The 13,346-nt window shown below is 41.2% G+C and overlaps 1 protein-coding gene across 2 annotated transcripts; it reads left to right on the top strand.

The window, feature by feature from the left end:
• Positions 1–8,141: 8,141 nt before the first annotated feature.
• On the top strand, positions 8,142–10,863 carry TIC22-III (Tic22-like family protein). 2 transcript variants are annotated; one of them, XM_016332199.3, is made up of 8 exons: positions 8,142–8,697; positions 8,792–8,866; positions 8,996–9,052; positions 9,952–10,011; positions 10,098–10,178; positions 10,268–10,303; positions 10,420–10,554; positions 10,660–10,863. In XM_016332199.3, exons 1-7 carry the CDS (start codon positions 8,269–8,271, stop codon positions 10,507–10,509), a joined length of 828 nt encoding a protein of 275 aa, XP_016187685.1. In that variant the 5' UTR covers positions 8,142–8,268; the 3' UTR covers positions 10,510–10,554; positions 10,660–10,863. The 2 variants fall into 2 exon arrangements, with proteins under 2 accessions (XP_016187685.1, XP_016187683.1); XM_016332197.3 differs by having other exon boundaries at positions 10,420–10,863.
• The last annotated feature ends 2,483 nt before the right edge of the window (positions 10,864–13,346 follow it).

Genomic DNA, 13,346 nt, shown 5'->3' with positions numbered 1-13,346 from the left:
AATTTCAAAAGTCGGATGTATCTGGCTGACGCTTCTGACGCTACGCGATGCAAAGCCTTCCCGACCACTCTGTCGAAAGCAGCGATGAAGTGGTTCGACAGCCTCCCCCCGAGGTCAATCACCAGTTTTGAAGATCTCTCAAGGAAATTCTTGATGAGGTTCTCTATCCAGAAGGACAAAGTAAAACATGTGCCAAGCCTCCTGGGAATAAAGCAGGAGGTCGGAAAATCCTTACGAGCCTATATGGAAAGGTTCAACAAAGCATGTTTAGAAATCCAAGACCTGCCCACCGAGGCAGTTATTATGGGGTTAGTCAATGGGCTTAGAGAAGGTCCTTTCTCACAGTCCATATCAAAAAGGCACCCCGCCTCCTTAAGTGATGTACAGGAAAGAGCTGAAAAGTACATCAACATGGAGGAGAATGTCAGACTGAGAGATTCGAGTTGGCGACCCGGGCATCTTCCCTCAACAAAAGAGAGGAATTGGGAGCCCAAGAAGAAGGAAGAACTCGGTCTCGATAGACCAAAGAAATATCACTCTTATACTCCTCTAAAAGTTTCTATAGTGGATGTATACAGAGTGATTTGCAATACTGAAAGGCTGCCACCTCCCAGGCCTATTAAAAATAAAAAAGGGGAGAGTCGTAGCGACTACTGTGAGTACCATAAAATATATGGTCACTCAACAAATGACTGTTACGACCTTAAAAATGTGATAGAAAAGCTGACTAGAGAAGGCCAGCTTGACAGATATCTCATAGAAAGGTCGGACAGCCATGGGAAGAGAAAGCGAGATGATGAGGATAGAAGAGACCCACCACCGCAGACTCCGGAGAGACATATCCATATGATCTCAGGAGGATTTGCGGGAGGGGGACTCACCAAGTCCTCTCACAAAAGGCATCTCAAGCGAGTCTACCAAGTCGGAAGCGAGTCACCCGACCTTCCAACCATATCATTCACAAAGGAGGATGGGCAAGGAGTAATCCCTGAACACGACGATCCAGTGGTAATAACCATGATCCTAGCAAATGTCCATCTCCACAGAACCCTAGTAGATCAAGGAAGCTCAGCGGACATCCTTTTCAAGCCCGCTTTTGACAAACTAGGGTTAGATGAGAAAGAATTAAGAGCCTACCCCGACACCTTGTACGGATTAGGCGACACGCCAATAAGACCACTGGGATTTCTACCCCTTCACACCACTTTTGGAAAAGGGGAAAAATCCAAAACTCTGAGTATAGACTTCATAGTCATCAACGTAGGGTCAGCATATAATGCTTTAATTGGCAGAGCTACCCTTAATCGACTCAGAGCAGTGGTGTCCACTCTCCACCTTTGCATGAAATTCCCGACCTCAGCGGGAATAGCAACGGTGAGGGGAGATCAGAAATTGGCAAGGAAATGCTACAACGAAAGGCTGAACCTAAGGGGAAAAGGCAAAGAAGTTCACACCATAGAGCTCGGTGGTGCAAGGGCCAGAGAAGAGCTGCGACCACAGCCGGGAGGAAAAACCGAAGAAATACAGGTCGACCAAGAGGAAGGAAAAAATACCAACATAGGAGCCAACCTAAGGGAAACCCTAAAACAAGGGTTGACAAAACTCTTAAGAGACAATTCCGACCTCTTTTCCTGGAAAGCCTCCGACATGCCCGGGATAGATCCCAAGCTCATGTCCCACAAGCTCTCGGTATACCCAGGGTCCTGACCTGTACAACAAAGAAGACGCAAGCTCGGCCCGGAATGAGCCCTAGTAGTAGAAGAACAAGTACAGGCACTCTTAGAAGCCGACTTCATCAGAGAAGTCAAATATCCAACATGGCTAGCCAATGTAGTGCTAGTCAAAAAACAAAATGGCAAATGGAGAATGTGTGTCGACTACACCGACTTAAATAAGGCATGTCCCAAGGACCCTTATCCACTACCAAGTATTGATATCCTAGTAGACTCTAGCTCGGGATATCAATACTTGTCGTTCATGGATGCCTACTCGGGGTATAACCAAATCCCAATGTATGAGCCAGACCAGGAGAAAACATCATTCATCACGCCCAGAGCTAATTTCTGTTACGTGGTCATGCCATTTGGATTGAAAAATGCAGGGGCCACATATCAGAGGCTGATGAACAAGGTGTTCGCTTCTCACCTTGGGAGCCTAATGGAAGTCTACGTCGACGACATGCTGGTGAAAACCAAGGAAGAAGTCGACCTCTTGTCAGACCTCTCGCAAGTCTTCAACACCATAAGGTTACACGGGATGAGACTAAATCCCGCAAAATGTGCCTTCGCGATGGAAGTTGGAAAATTCCTGGGTTTTATGCTGACACAGAGAGGGATTGAAGCAAATCCCGATAAGTGTAAAGCTATCATAGAAATGAAAAGCCCGACTTGCTTAAGAGAGGTTCAACAATTGAATGGCCGACTCGCAGCCCTCTCCAGGTTCTTGGCAGGATCAGCACTCAAATCCCTTCCACTATTTTCTTTATTAAAAAAGGGATGCCAGTTTGAATGGATTCCAGAATGCGAAGGAGCGTTCCAGGAGTTCAAAAGGTTCTTGAGTCAACCACCAATCCTAACCCGACCTCTATTCGGGAAAGGTCTCGTCCTTTATTTGTCCGTAGCAGACAAAGCTGTTGCATCAGCCCTGATAAGGGAGGACGAGACCGGGCAGCATCCAGTTTACTTCATCACCAAAGTTCTACAGGGCCCCGAGCTAAGGTATCACAAACTAGAGAAGTTTGCTTACTCCTTAGTAATAGCCTCACGAAGGCTACGACCTTACTTTCAAGCTCATATAATAAGAGTCCACACGAACTAACCCATGAAGCAAATCCTCCAAAAGATGAATGTTGCTGGGAGAATGATTCAATGGGCAATAGAGCTCTCCGAGTTCGACGTGAGATATGAAACTCGGACGGCAATCAAAGCTCAATGCCTTACCGATTTCATAGCGGAATACGCAGGAGACCAAGAGGAAAAGCCAACCACATGGGAACTCTATGTAGATGGATCCTCAAACAAGACAGGAAGCGGCGCAAGAATAATATTGGTTGACGAAAGGGGAACCCAAATAGAGGTTTCCCTCAAATTTGAATTCTCAGCTTCAAATAATCAGGCAGAATACGAAGCCCTGATCGCTGGATTAAAGCTGGCAGAAGAAGTCGGTGCAACAAAAGTGATGATATACAGCGACTCCCAAGTGGTGACCTCCCAGATAAATGGAGAGTATCAGGCAAAAGATCCAAATATGAAGAGATACTTGGAAAAAACTTTGGAGTACCTCGGGCGCTTTGCGGAAACCGAGGTCAAACACATAACTCGGGATCTCAATAGCAGAGCAGACGCCCTCTCCAAATTAGCAAGTACCAAACCAGGAGGGAACAATAGAAGCCTGATCCAGGAAACTCTCCAAGAACCCTCGGTAGTGAAAGCAGAGGGCAAACAAGATGTCCTTGAGGTATCCGGGCTAAACCTCGGATGGATGAATCCTCTAGTCGAATACCTAAAATTCGACGTCCTCCCTAAGGAGGAAAAAGAGGCCAAGAAAATCTGGAGGGAAGCACAACATTACACTTTGGTAAAAAATATGCTTTATAAAAGGGGAATATCGACACCATTGTTGAAGTGCGTACCGACCTCAAGGACCACTGAAGTGCTAGAGGAGGTTCACAATGGGATTTGCGAAAATCATTTCGGAGCAAGGTCGCTAGCCAGGAAGGTCATCCGAGTTGGATTCTACTGGCCGACCTTGCAAAAAGATGCCACTGAGTTTGTGAAAAAGTGCCAGCCATGCCAGATGCATGCAAATTTCCACTAGCTCCCTCTGAAGAACTCATCAGTATAACTTCTCCATGGTCCTTTCGCAAAATGGGGAATGGATTTGCTAGGTCCTTTTTCCTAGGCGCCAGGACAAGTCAAATATTTGATCGTGGGGATAGACTACTTCACAAAGTGGATAGAAGCAGAACCACTGGCTACCATCACAGCTCAAAGAAGTCAGAGGTTCCTCTACAAAAATATCATCACAAGGTATGGAATACCTTATTCCATCACTACAGATAGTGGAACCCAGTTCACCGACTCTACCTTCAGAAGCCTAGTGGCCAGTATGAAAATCAAACACCAGTTCACCTCGGTGGAACATCCACAAGCCAATGGACAAGCCGAGGCAGCCAACAAAGTCATACTAGCAGGGCTAAAGAAAAGACTACAGGAAGCAAAGGGAGCCTGGACAGAAGAGCTCCCACAAGTGTTGTGGGCTTATCGGACAACGCCACAATCTGCTACTGGAGAAACACCCTTCCGACTTGTCTATGGGTAGAAGCTATGATACCAGTAGAAATCAGTGAGCAAAGCCCAAGAGTGATTCTCCATGATGAAATCGGAAACATACAGGGGCACAAAGAGGAGCAAGAGTTGCTCCCCGAAGTCCGAGAACAAGCCTAGATAAGAGAAGCAGCGCTGAAGCAAAGGATGGCTACCAGATACAACAAGAAAGTCATTCAAAGAAGTTTCGCACTAAGCGATCTGGTCTTAATCAGAAATGACATAGGAGTCAACAAATCGGGGGAAGGAAAACTCGCTGCTAATTGGAAAGGACCCTACAAAGTTAGCGAGGTCTTAGGAAAAGGTTATTATAAGGTGACCGACCTAAGCGGCGCCGAGTTACCAAGATTGTGGCATGCTTGTAATATGAAAAGGTATTATAGTTAAAAGCGAACTCTACTCCCTAATGTACTCTTTTCCCAACTTCACGATTTTTTCCCAAACATTAAAGGGTTTTTTCTGAAGAAGGGTTTTTAATGAGGTATCATAGTAGAGGCTAAGGGGGAAAAGATTATTAAATACCCTTAGTAGCAGTAAAGTACCTTCCCAAATTAATAAAGATCTTTTACAATATCTCTTATAAATTCCTTCACGTTTATTTTTCTTCCTACGAAACGCGCCGACTTAAGCTCGACAAAACGTGAAAATCCCATGAACCGACCTAGATGGTCGTCAGGATAAAACGACGAGGTACAAGTCGGTGTAAAGAGGTTATAAAAGTTGATCGTGAGAAACTCGGAGACATTCCGACTCATAAGTCGAAATGAAAAACCGAGTAGAAAAGAAAACGCATTGCAAAAATAACCTAAGTCATAGAACTCAATAAAACAAAGTTGAGTATAAGGAATAACAAAAAAGAGATCGAAAAACCTAGGAAAAAGCTTAAAGAATGTCCTAAAGTCCTTAAAGTAAAAAGGCTTAGAAGGACAGACAAGCAAAAGGTTTTCAGAAAAGATTAAAGGGACTTCGAAAAATCAAAATCAGAAAGCATGCACACAAAAAGGTAGCTGAAACCCTTATACCAAAAAGGGTATTTTTGTTAAATAAAACCCTTATCCAAAAAAGGGCAATTATAAATATTTTTTTTACGGCCATAAAAGGCGAAGGCAAATGTCAACATACCACCACCACAAATATAAAGAGTTTAAAAAAGAGGGGACCCACAGGCCGGGCCCCCATATAGCCAACAAAATTTTAAAGAGCATCACCACCAGGACCAAAGGGAGTAGTCGGATCACCACCAGAGTCGGAAAGAGAAGTCGAAGCGCCATCAGGACCAGGGAGAGAAGTGTCCATAGGAGTTGGAGAAGAGGTGCCGAGAGGTCGGGAGGAACTCGGAACATCCTTTTGACGAGGAGGGGACTCAATGATTCTCTGCCCCCGAGTCTTCAAATCTGACTCGGTGACGACCTCGGGAGCAGAGGGATAAACTATGGCACCATCAATAACGACCTTGTCAGGATCCAAAGGAGAGAGATCCAGGTCGGGAGCAAAGGCTCCGACCTGCTCCTTAAAAATCCTCCAGGCCTCCTCTGCCCCCTCAGCAATAGAGTCCTCCAACTCGGCATAGGCAGTCCGAGAGTTCAACAAATCTCTCCTTACAGCCACAAGATCCTCAAATAAACTCTGATAACTCTCCTGCGCCTTCTTTCTCGAGCCCTCCTCCATGTTACATAGGGCTTGTAACTTGCTCTCATTCTCTCAGAGGCCATCCCTCTCCTCCTTCAATTTGGCAACCTCCTTCTTCAACTCCTTCTCATGTTCCTGATATATGAGAAGCCTTCCCTCCAACTCTTCAACCTTAGAGGTTGAACCCAGAGAACTAAGAGGAGTCTTCTCAAAAATATCAAGGAACTTGGCACAAATCCCCGCCGCCCTGATGCTCTCCTTAGCCAGAATAGTGAGGTGGTTTCGAATAGAAACATCATCCATACCTATACGGGTATGGGGATAGATGAACTTTCGGATAAATGCAGGAGCATCCACCTTAGCCTCACCTTCAAAAGAAGAGCCAGACTCTAAAGCCTTGCGCTTCTTCTTCTCTGGCTCAGGAGAAGGTCGGGGAGGAGGGGACGGCTAAGAAGAAGCCGAAGCAGGAATAACAATGGGTTGAGAAGGAGTCCCCAAATTTTGGGAAGAAGGGGGAGGAAGAGGAAGAGGAGAGCTAGTTACCCTGGCACCACCGATTCTGGCGCGAGACCTCGCCTTGGCCTCCTGGACTCTCTGGTAAGACTCATTGGAATTCTTCCTCGCCATCTCTGTAAAAGAAAACAATTAGTAAAACAAGTCGGTAAACTTCAAGTCGGTAGAAACAAGTCGGAAGTACAAATTCGGTGATGAGTGCGAAGGTTGGTGATGAATTCGGTGTCAACCAAAGGTTCCTCCCCTAGGACCATAACATCAACCCACTGAGCAAGACTTTCAACAGAAGACATTTTCTTTCTTTTAAAAAAAGGGGTTGGTAAAACCTACAAAGGGAAAAAAGAAAAGAAAATCAAAAAACATGGTCTCTAAGGGGGAAGTATGGAATCAAACAGAAACCTACGAATCAACCTATCCATCCGAAAAATAAAAGCATGCAAACAGAAAGCATGTTGCAAAAGGAGAAGAAGAAAAATCTAACCTTTATCTGAAAAAGGTTGGAGGAAATGAAAGCCTTCAAACGCAAGAATTCTGCACAAACGGGTGAAGAGAAAATTTGAAAAATCGCAGAAACGAAACAATGAAAGAGAGGGAAAGTATTTGTAAACACGTTAGGGGCATAATGGTAAAAACGGGGCAGTCATTAATGGGTGCACCGTTACCAAGGTAATTAATACCTACGCGAACCTCTAACAGACGCGACGTTTGATTAGACATAACTGTGAAAATCAAAAGTCACGAAAGTCACGTCGGTTCCAAACAAACACATCGGTTCCCTCCCAAGTCGGCTACGTTCCCGAGTAGAATACTCGAACCCAAATCTTAAAAGAAATTGGGCTCGAGTAGGGGCACTGTTCATACCCTGACCCAATGATAAGGCCCAGGTCCAAATAAAAGGCCCAATCCGAAGGGTTGAGCCTCGCCTAGCACCGACCTTCCTCCTGCGAAGTCGGTTCTTATCACGACTTACCCTAAAGAAGTCGGGGACGAGGGTTAGCTAGCAGATAATCACTCGTTTAAATGAGTAACTGCCCCTAGAATCTCTCTAACCACTTCCAGGAGCCATATCTTAACCTCCCTAAGATAAAGGGACGGTTATCACCCTAAAAAAGTGGCACTACTTCAACGGTGGTTATTGGTTCACCACTATAAATACACTGACATCTCTCAGGTATCTCTAAGTCCCAATACTCTCTAGACCTGCTCACACCCTTGCTGACTTAGGCATCGGAGTGTCTTTGCAGGTACCACCCCCACTCGCTCATACTCACAAGTCGGACGGAGGCCCCCAAGGCGTAGACCCGCTCGAAGGCTTCCTTCCTCAGACGATTGGGCCAACCTAGCGAGTCCAGCCCACCATCTCCGGTTACCCATCGTAACAAGCGCATTCCTAAAATTAAAGTTGGAATATTAGATTTGAGAAAATAATAATTCTTTTATTTTATTTCAGAAAAAAAAATTCTATGTTCATTGAATCGATAAAAGAAAACTACATGATGCAAAGAAAAACCCACTCTGCTATCCTCAAGAACCTCAGACACACGGCCCAAAACTTTTGGGCTAGAGGGCTTTTATATGTATAGGCCCAATATTATGAAAGGAGCTCAGAGGGACTATAGGTCTATAAATAGAGGCCCATTATTTTAGGCCCATCATTGTTTCAAGCACTACCATAAAAAAAAAAACATATGTCGTTGTCTCCTTTCTTCCTTTCTCCTTCATAGAGGGTTTAGGATTTGCTCTGAAATTAAAGTCACCGAACTGAGTTCTGAGCTAAACCCTTAATCCGAAGCAGAAAGCTATGAACTTGGATAAGTGCTTCTCCAATTTCCAAAATGCACTCTCCGATATCCAAACAAACCTTTCTGCACTCGCCCATAACAACCCTCACGCGCGCCCTCCCTTTCACAACGCACTGTCCGCTCTCCACCGGGCCTTCCAGGGCCCAACATTGAGCCCACCGTGGGCCCGGGTCGGTCAGAGCATCATGCCGATGCCGAGGCAACCCATGTCATGGGAGGCAATCGAGGAGCGGCTTGAGGGCGTGCCCGTGTACGCGCTCAGCAACGCGTCGGAGGAGTTCTTGCTGGTTGCCGGAGCCTCCACCGGCAAGAATCTTGGCCTCTTCTGCTTCAACGAAGACGACGCCCAAGCTCTGCTCCGCCAGGTTTCAACCGTAGACCCTCGCATGCGTGACGGCTCCAAAGTTGTTCCCGTTGCGCTCAACAAGGTTCCCTAATTTCTTCATTGCATTCTCGTTTCCGTCGTTCAATTTCAATTTCATCCGTTTTGGTATTAAAAACAAAAACTATTGTTTCTGATAGGTTTTCCAGCTGAAGGTGAATGGCGTGGCATTTAGATTGATACCTGAGCAATCTCAAGTAAAGAATGCCCTGCGAGTGAGTTCTGAATATTGTGTATTGATGTTCAATTTTCTTACATTGATATAACTTTTTAATAGCCCTGTTTGGGCTGTTACTTGTGGTTCAAGTTAGAAAGTAATGATTTGTGCTTTGTGCATTACACAGGTGAGGGAGAAATCTGGCTTTGCTGCCAATAGCTTTCCTGGTGTTCCTGTTTTCCAGGTTCTTCTCTCAGCTGCTTTAGTATATCTCATTTGAGTTTTTGTTTTCGGTGCTGTGATATGTTTGATTTTGAAAGTTGCAACAACAATTCACTATATGAATTTTAGGAAAAGATTGCGGAATAGAGAAGTGCATATAGAAAAAAATAGAAAATGTTATTCGAAGTTCAGATTGGTTTCTCAGCAATGACAGCCTCAATAGCTCTTTTCCAGATAAGCTGCTTATTTGTTGCTATGGAAAAGTGGAAATTATTCTCAAAAAAATTGATGAAAGAACAATTATTGATGCCTACAGCCATTCTTTCAGGATTGACAAAGCTTAAGGACATTGTTTTTAGACCCAGAAATAAAAAAATTGTAGTGTCTTAGAAGAAGTGAAGAACACAATTACAATAATGAAAATGTGGAATTTGAACTATTTTAGTTGACATGTTATACTCTACACTTGTGAAGCATCAATGAACAGCTGATGCTGGGTTAAGACTTAAGATAGATGCGATTTTCATTTAAGTGTGAGTTTGATTACATGATACAATAATTAGAGATGAGTAGTGTTGTATGCGTCTATAGTGAGAGTGGTGGTAAATTGGTAATACTCATCAGTGTTGAAAGTTTAAAAGTCTTAGAAGCTAGATCTAAATATTTAAATATGTAATAATGTTGATTTATCTTTTCTGTTTATGATTTATGAAGCGGGAAAAAAGGGTTGATAATCATATATAGAGTTAGAGACCTTTTGAACTGGATTTGTTCAACTCTTTTAGAAATGTACTTAGAATGATGATGCATATAAGATTGTTAGCATAGTTTGTGCTTCATTTCAATCAAGGCCTCTTCCATTTATTTTCTTGCTTAAATCTCTGAGCTGATCTTTTGAATTGTTTCATCCTTGTGTTTCAGTCTAAAAGTCTGATATTGAAGAGCCAGGATAAAAGATATCGTCCACTTTTCTTCAGAAAGGTGTAGTTGATGTACCTTTCTGTAACAATTTAGGTAGTTGTTAATGAAGCTGAGGAATTTTTCTCTTGCATGTGAAATTCTCACAGGAGGACCTAGAAAAATCACTTCACAGGGCATCCAGTGATCAGAATCAATTAAACCCCACTTTAAGGCAAGGGGATATTCAGGTATAGAGTGCAAGTGTTCACAACAGTCCCTTCTAATTTCGATGCACTAACCTGTTGTTTTGGTTGACTTACTGCGATTTATGTTCCAGGTTGCCACTCTAGAAGATGTAATAAAGCAAATGAAGGTGAGTGTGTGTAATGGAAGAAGAAGAAGAAAACTCACAAGGACCTTGATTCACTTACACATTACTGTGGTCTTATCTGTTACGTTAATGTAAACACACTTGCTATAATTTTGCAGGAAAATTCAACATCGAAATGGGAAGATGTTGTTTTTATACCTCCTGGGTTTGATGTCTCAACTGATCCCAGAAAGCAGAGGACACCGTGATCCGCAAGTGAAATTTGCTCATTCGTCCGACCTTTCATACTTCTGGTACACACAGTTATTAGGGCTTTGTGCATATAACCAACTCTGGACTATAAAGCAAAATCTGTCATTGGAGTTTGGATTTCCTCATTTTTCTCCTGTGTTTTTTAGTTATCAATCATCAACTAGGTTGGGGTGGACTTCATAGTTCAGAATCACTGTCAGCTCACTTTAATTGTGGATATTTAGCACATAGTCATGCATAGGTACTCCAACTGAAATTTCATGTAATACTAGGAGATGCATCAATTGATGGAGACAATGCTATCAGGCTGAATTTTTAATGGTAAGTTCTTACATGGTAATTCATGACAATAGCATTTGCTAAAGAACAATTCAGGAGGTAAGTTAAGAAAGAACCAATATTTTGGGCTAGCAAACTTTATTTTCTGAACCTTGATATTTTCAAATTTCGGTGGATGTTATATTTCCTAGCATATGAGACTGCAAATTTCAATGAAGCCATTGTATTCCCTTATCTTGTATTGTTGTCATGGAAGTTGGACTGGCTTGCCACTGAAAAAAGAAAAGAATAATATTAAACATATATTTTTATTTTCTCTTTCAAAATTTTGTCAATATCGTAAAGACAGCTTCATTGTGTTTGTGACAATTGCCTTACGCAATGGGTTAGAGACTTAGAGTAAAAAGTCAGAAAAACAGTCTGGCTCTAATGGCCTACCCAATCTCAAGTTTTATAGCCTAAAAAAATCCATATCAAATTTAAAGTAGTGATGGGATGCAGATTTCGGTGATGAATAACTGACTTTTTTTGTTGTTGCCAATGATATTTCATTTTGATCTTTCAAATAACTACCTCCTATGATTTGATAACTATTCATCATACTTTCTTACTTGGAATTTTGAATTTCTGTTGATTTGTTCTATAAATAGAGTTTTAACTTTTAGGAAACATTTTAAGTGCACCGGAGAGTATCGGTACATCAGTTGTTTTAACCGTTGATTTCAATTAATATATATTATATATATTTTTTATAATTCAGATCAACGGTTAAAATAACTGGAGTACCGGTATTCTTGGTGCACTTGAAATGTTTCCTAACTTTTATTGCCCTTATGAAATGCATTATTGGGATTTGGAAAGGACAATCTCTGTTCAATCGAGCAGATGGACATGGACTTGTTCTAAATCACGAGTTTAATTATTGTTGGGGAGGTGGATATTGAGTCCCTATCCCAAAGGAATTTCTCAAACCCCAAGGAATATCACTCTTCACTTGCCAACTACTACAGTATTTTGTTTTGATACATGAAATATTCTCACTCTTACTAGCTCCTTCAGAAATTTCACAAAACAATGAAACATTCATTCAAATGGTCATGGACCCACTTTTGCTAGGTCTCTTTCTGTTGATTTGTCCGTAACTATGAAATTCATCTATGGAAACCAACAAACATTTACTCATCAACCTCTAAAATACTGAAAAGATGCATGCATGATACCATAATAATAAAAGTAAACTAAATGCATGCATGGTCTTTTTAATTGAGTGACTTAACGTCTCAAAATTATGATAACGATAGAAATGTTCGAACATCTAAAATTATTTACTATATTGTCACGTTCAATTATTCTCAAGTTTTTTTTTTAATACATTGCTATTTTGGTAAAAAAAAAATTGAAGTTCGTAAGTACTCTAAATTAAATACGGTTGCTTTGTAAATCCTTTTTAAAATGTCATCCAAAATTTTTTTGAAGTTCGAAAGCAAATCATGCTTTAAACATATTTATAATGACCAAGTCATTGGTTGATGTAAACAAATCTTAATGCCTCCATTACTTTGGAAAATTTTTGGATCGGTATGCTTGTTTGGCGAAACAACTCGAGGAAGAAAGTCATGTTGACAAGCTAAGAATATTGAAAGTTAGGTGCAGGGACATCCACTAATAATTAGATTCACTCGTACGTATATGCAGAAAAAATAAAGTGTTAAAGTAATTTGTAATAATTTGTTTCTTTTTTTTTTTAAATCTTACTACAAAAAAGAACACGTACACGATGATTTTATCTTTTATGTTTATTAATTCTCTAAATTGAAATTAAACTTCATTATGATTAGAAGGTACTAGGATTATTCTAACCCTTCCATGCATACATATTTCAAATTCCATTCCCACCCATTTTTTTGGTTTCTTCAACTCATCACCCTGTGTATGTGCCAGCACAATCCTAGCTGTCCTATGTTAAAGGAGACTGTTGTAATCTCAAAATTCAAATTCAGCTACAATTTATGGTTGCTATATATGGATGGTTTCTAAATCACGGACATTAAAATTTTAAAATATAGATATAGATATTATATATACCTTAATTTTTATATCTCTAGTGTATGTTTCCTCCATCTTAGAAGAGAATATTATGGTTACAAGTGAAAAGTATAAGATGCATCCATGATATATACTTAACTACTACACAATTATTGTCAATAATTAATGACATGCACCTACTTTAATCTTTGCCAAAAGCATATATTATATATGCCACAAAAGATTCAGAGAGCGCGTTTCATGATTGATTTAAGCCAGGGATAAGAACTCATATTTTTACGATCTTTCCTTTTGCTTTTTCATTAAAAACCTGTGATTTGGTATTGGTAGGGAATAAGTAGTTTTGACTACTTAATGGACCTATATTTATATGTGTGACATTAATCTAATTAATCTCGATCATAAAGATCATTGTGACCAACCAATATAGTTGCATCCAGCAAATTTAACTATCTATTAATTCTGTACTCACATTCATCTCGTTGGTTAGTCTTTGGTTTCATTTACT

Source organism: Arachis ipaensis, chromosome B3, assembly GCF_059453495.1.
Source record: "Arachis ipaensis isolate K30076 ecotype BB chromosome B3, ASM5945349v1, whole genome shotgun sequence".
Classification (NCBI taxonomy): Eukaryota; Viridiplantae; Streptophyta; class Magnoliopsida; order Fabales; family Fabaceae; genus Arachis; species Arachis ipaensis.
This window is presented reverse-complemented; position numbering and strand designations above follow the sequence as displayed.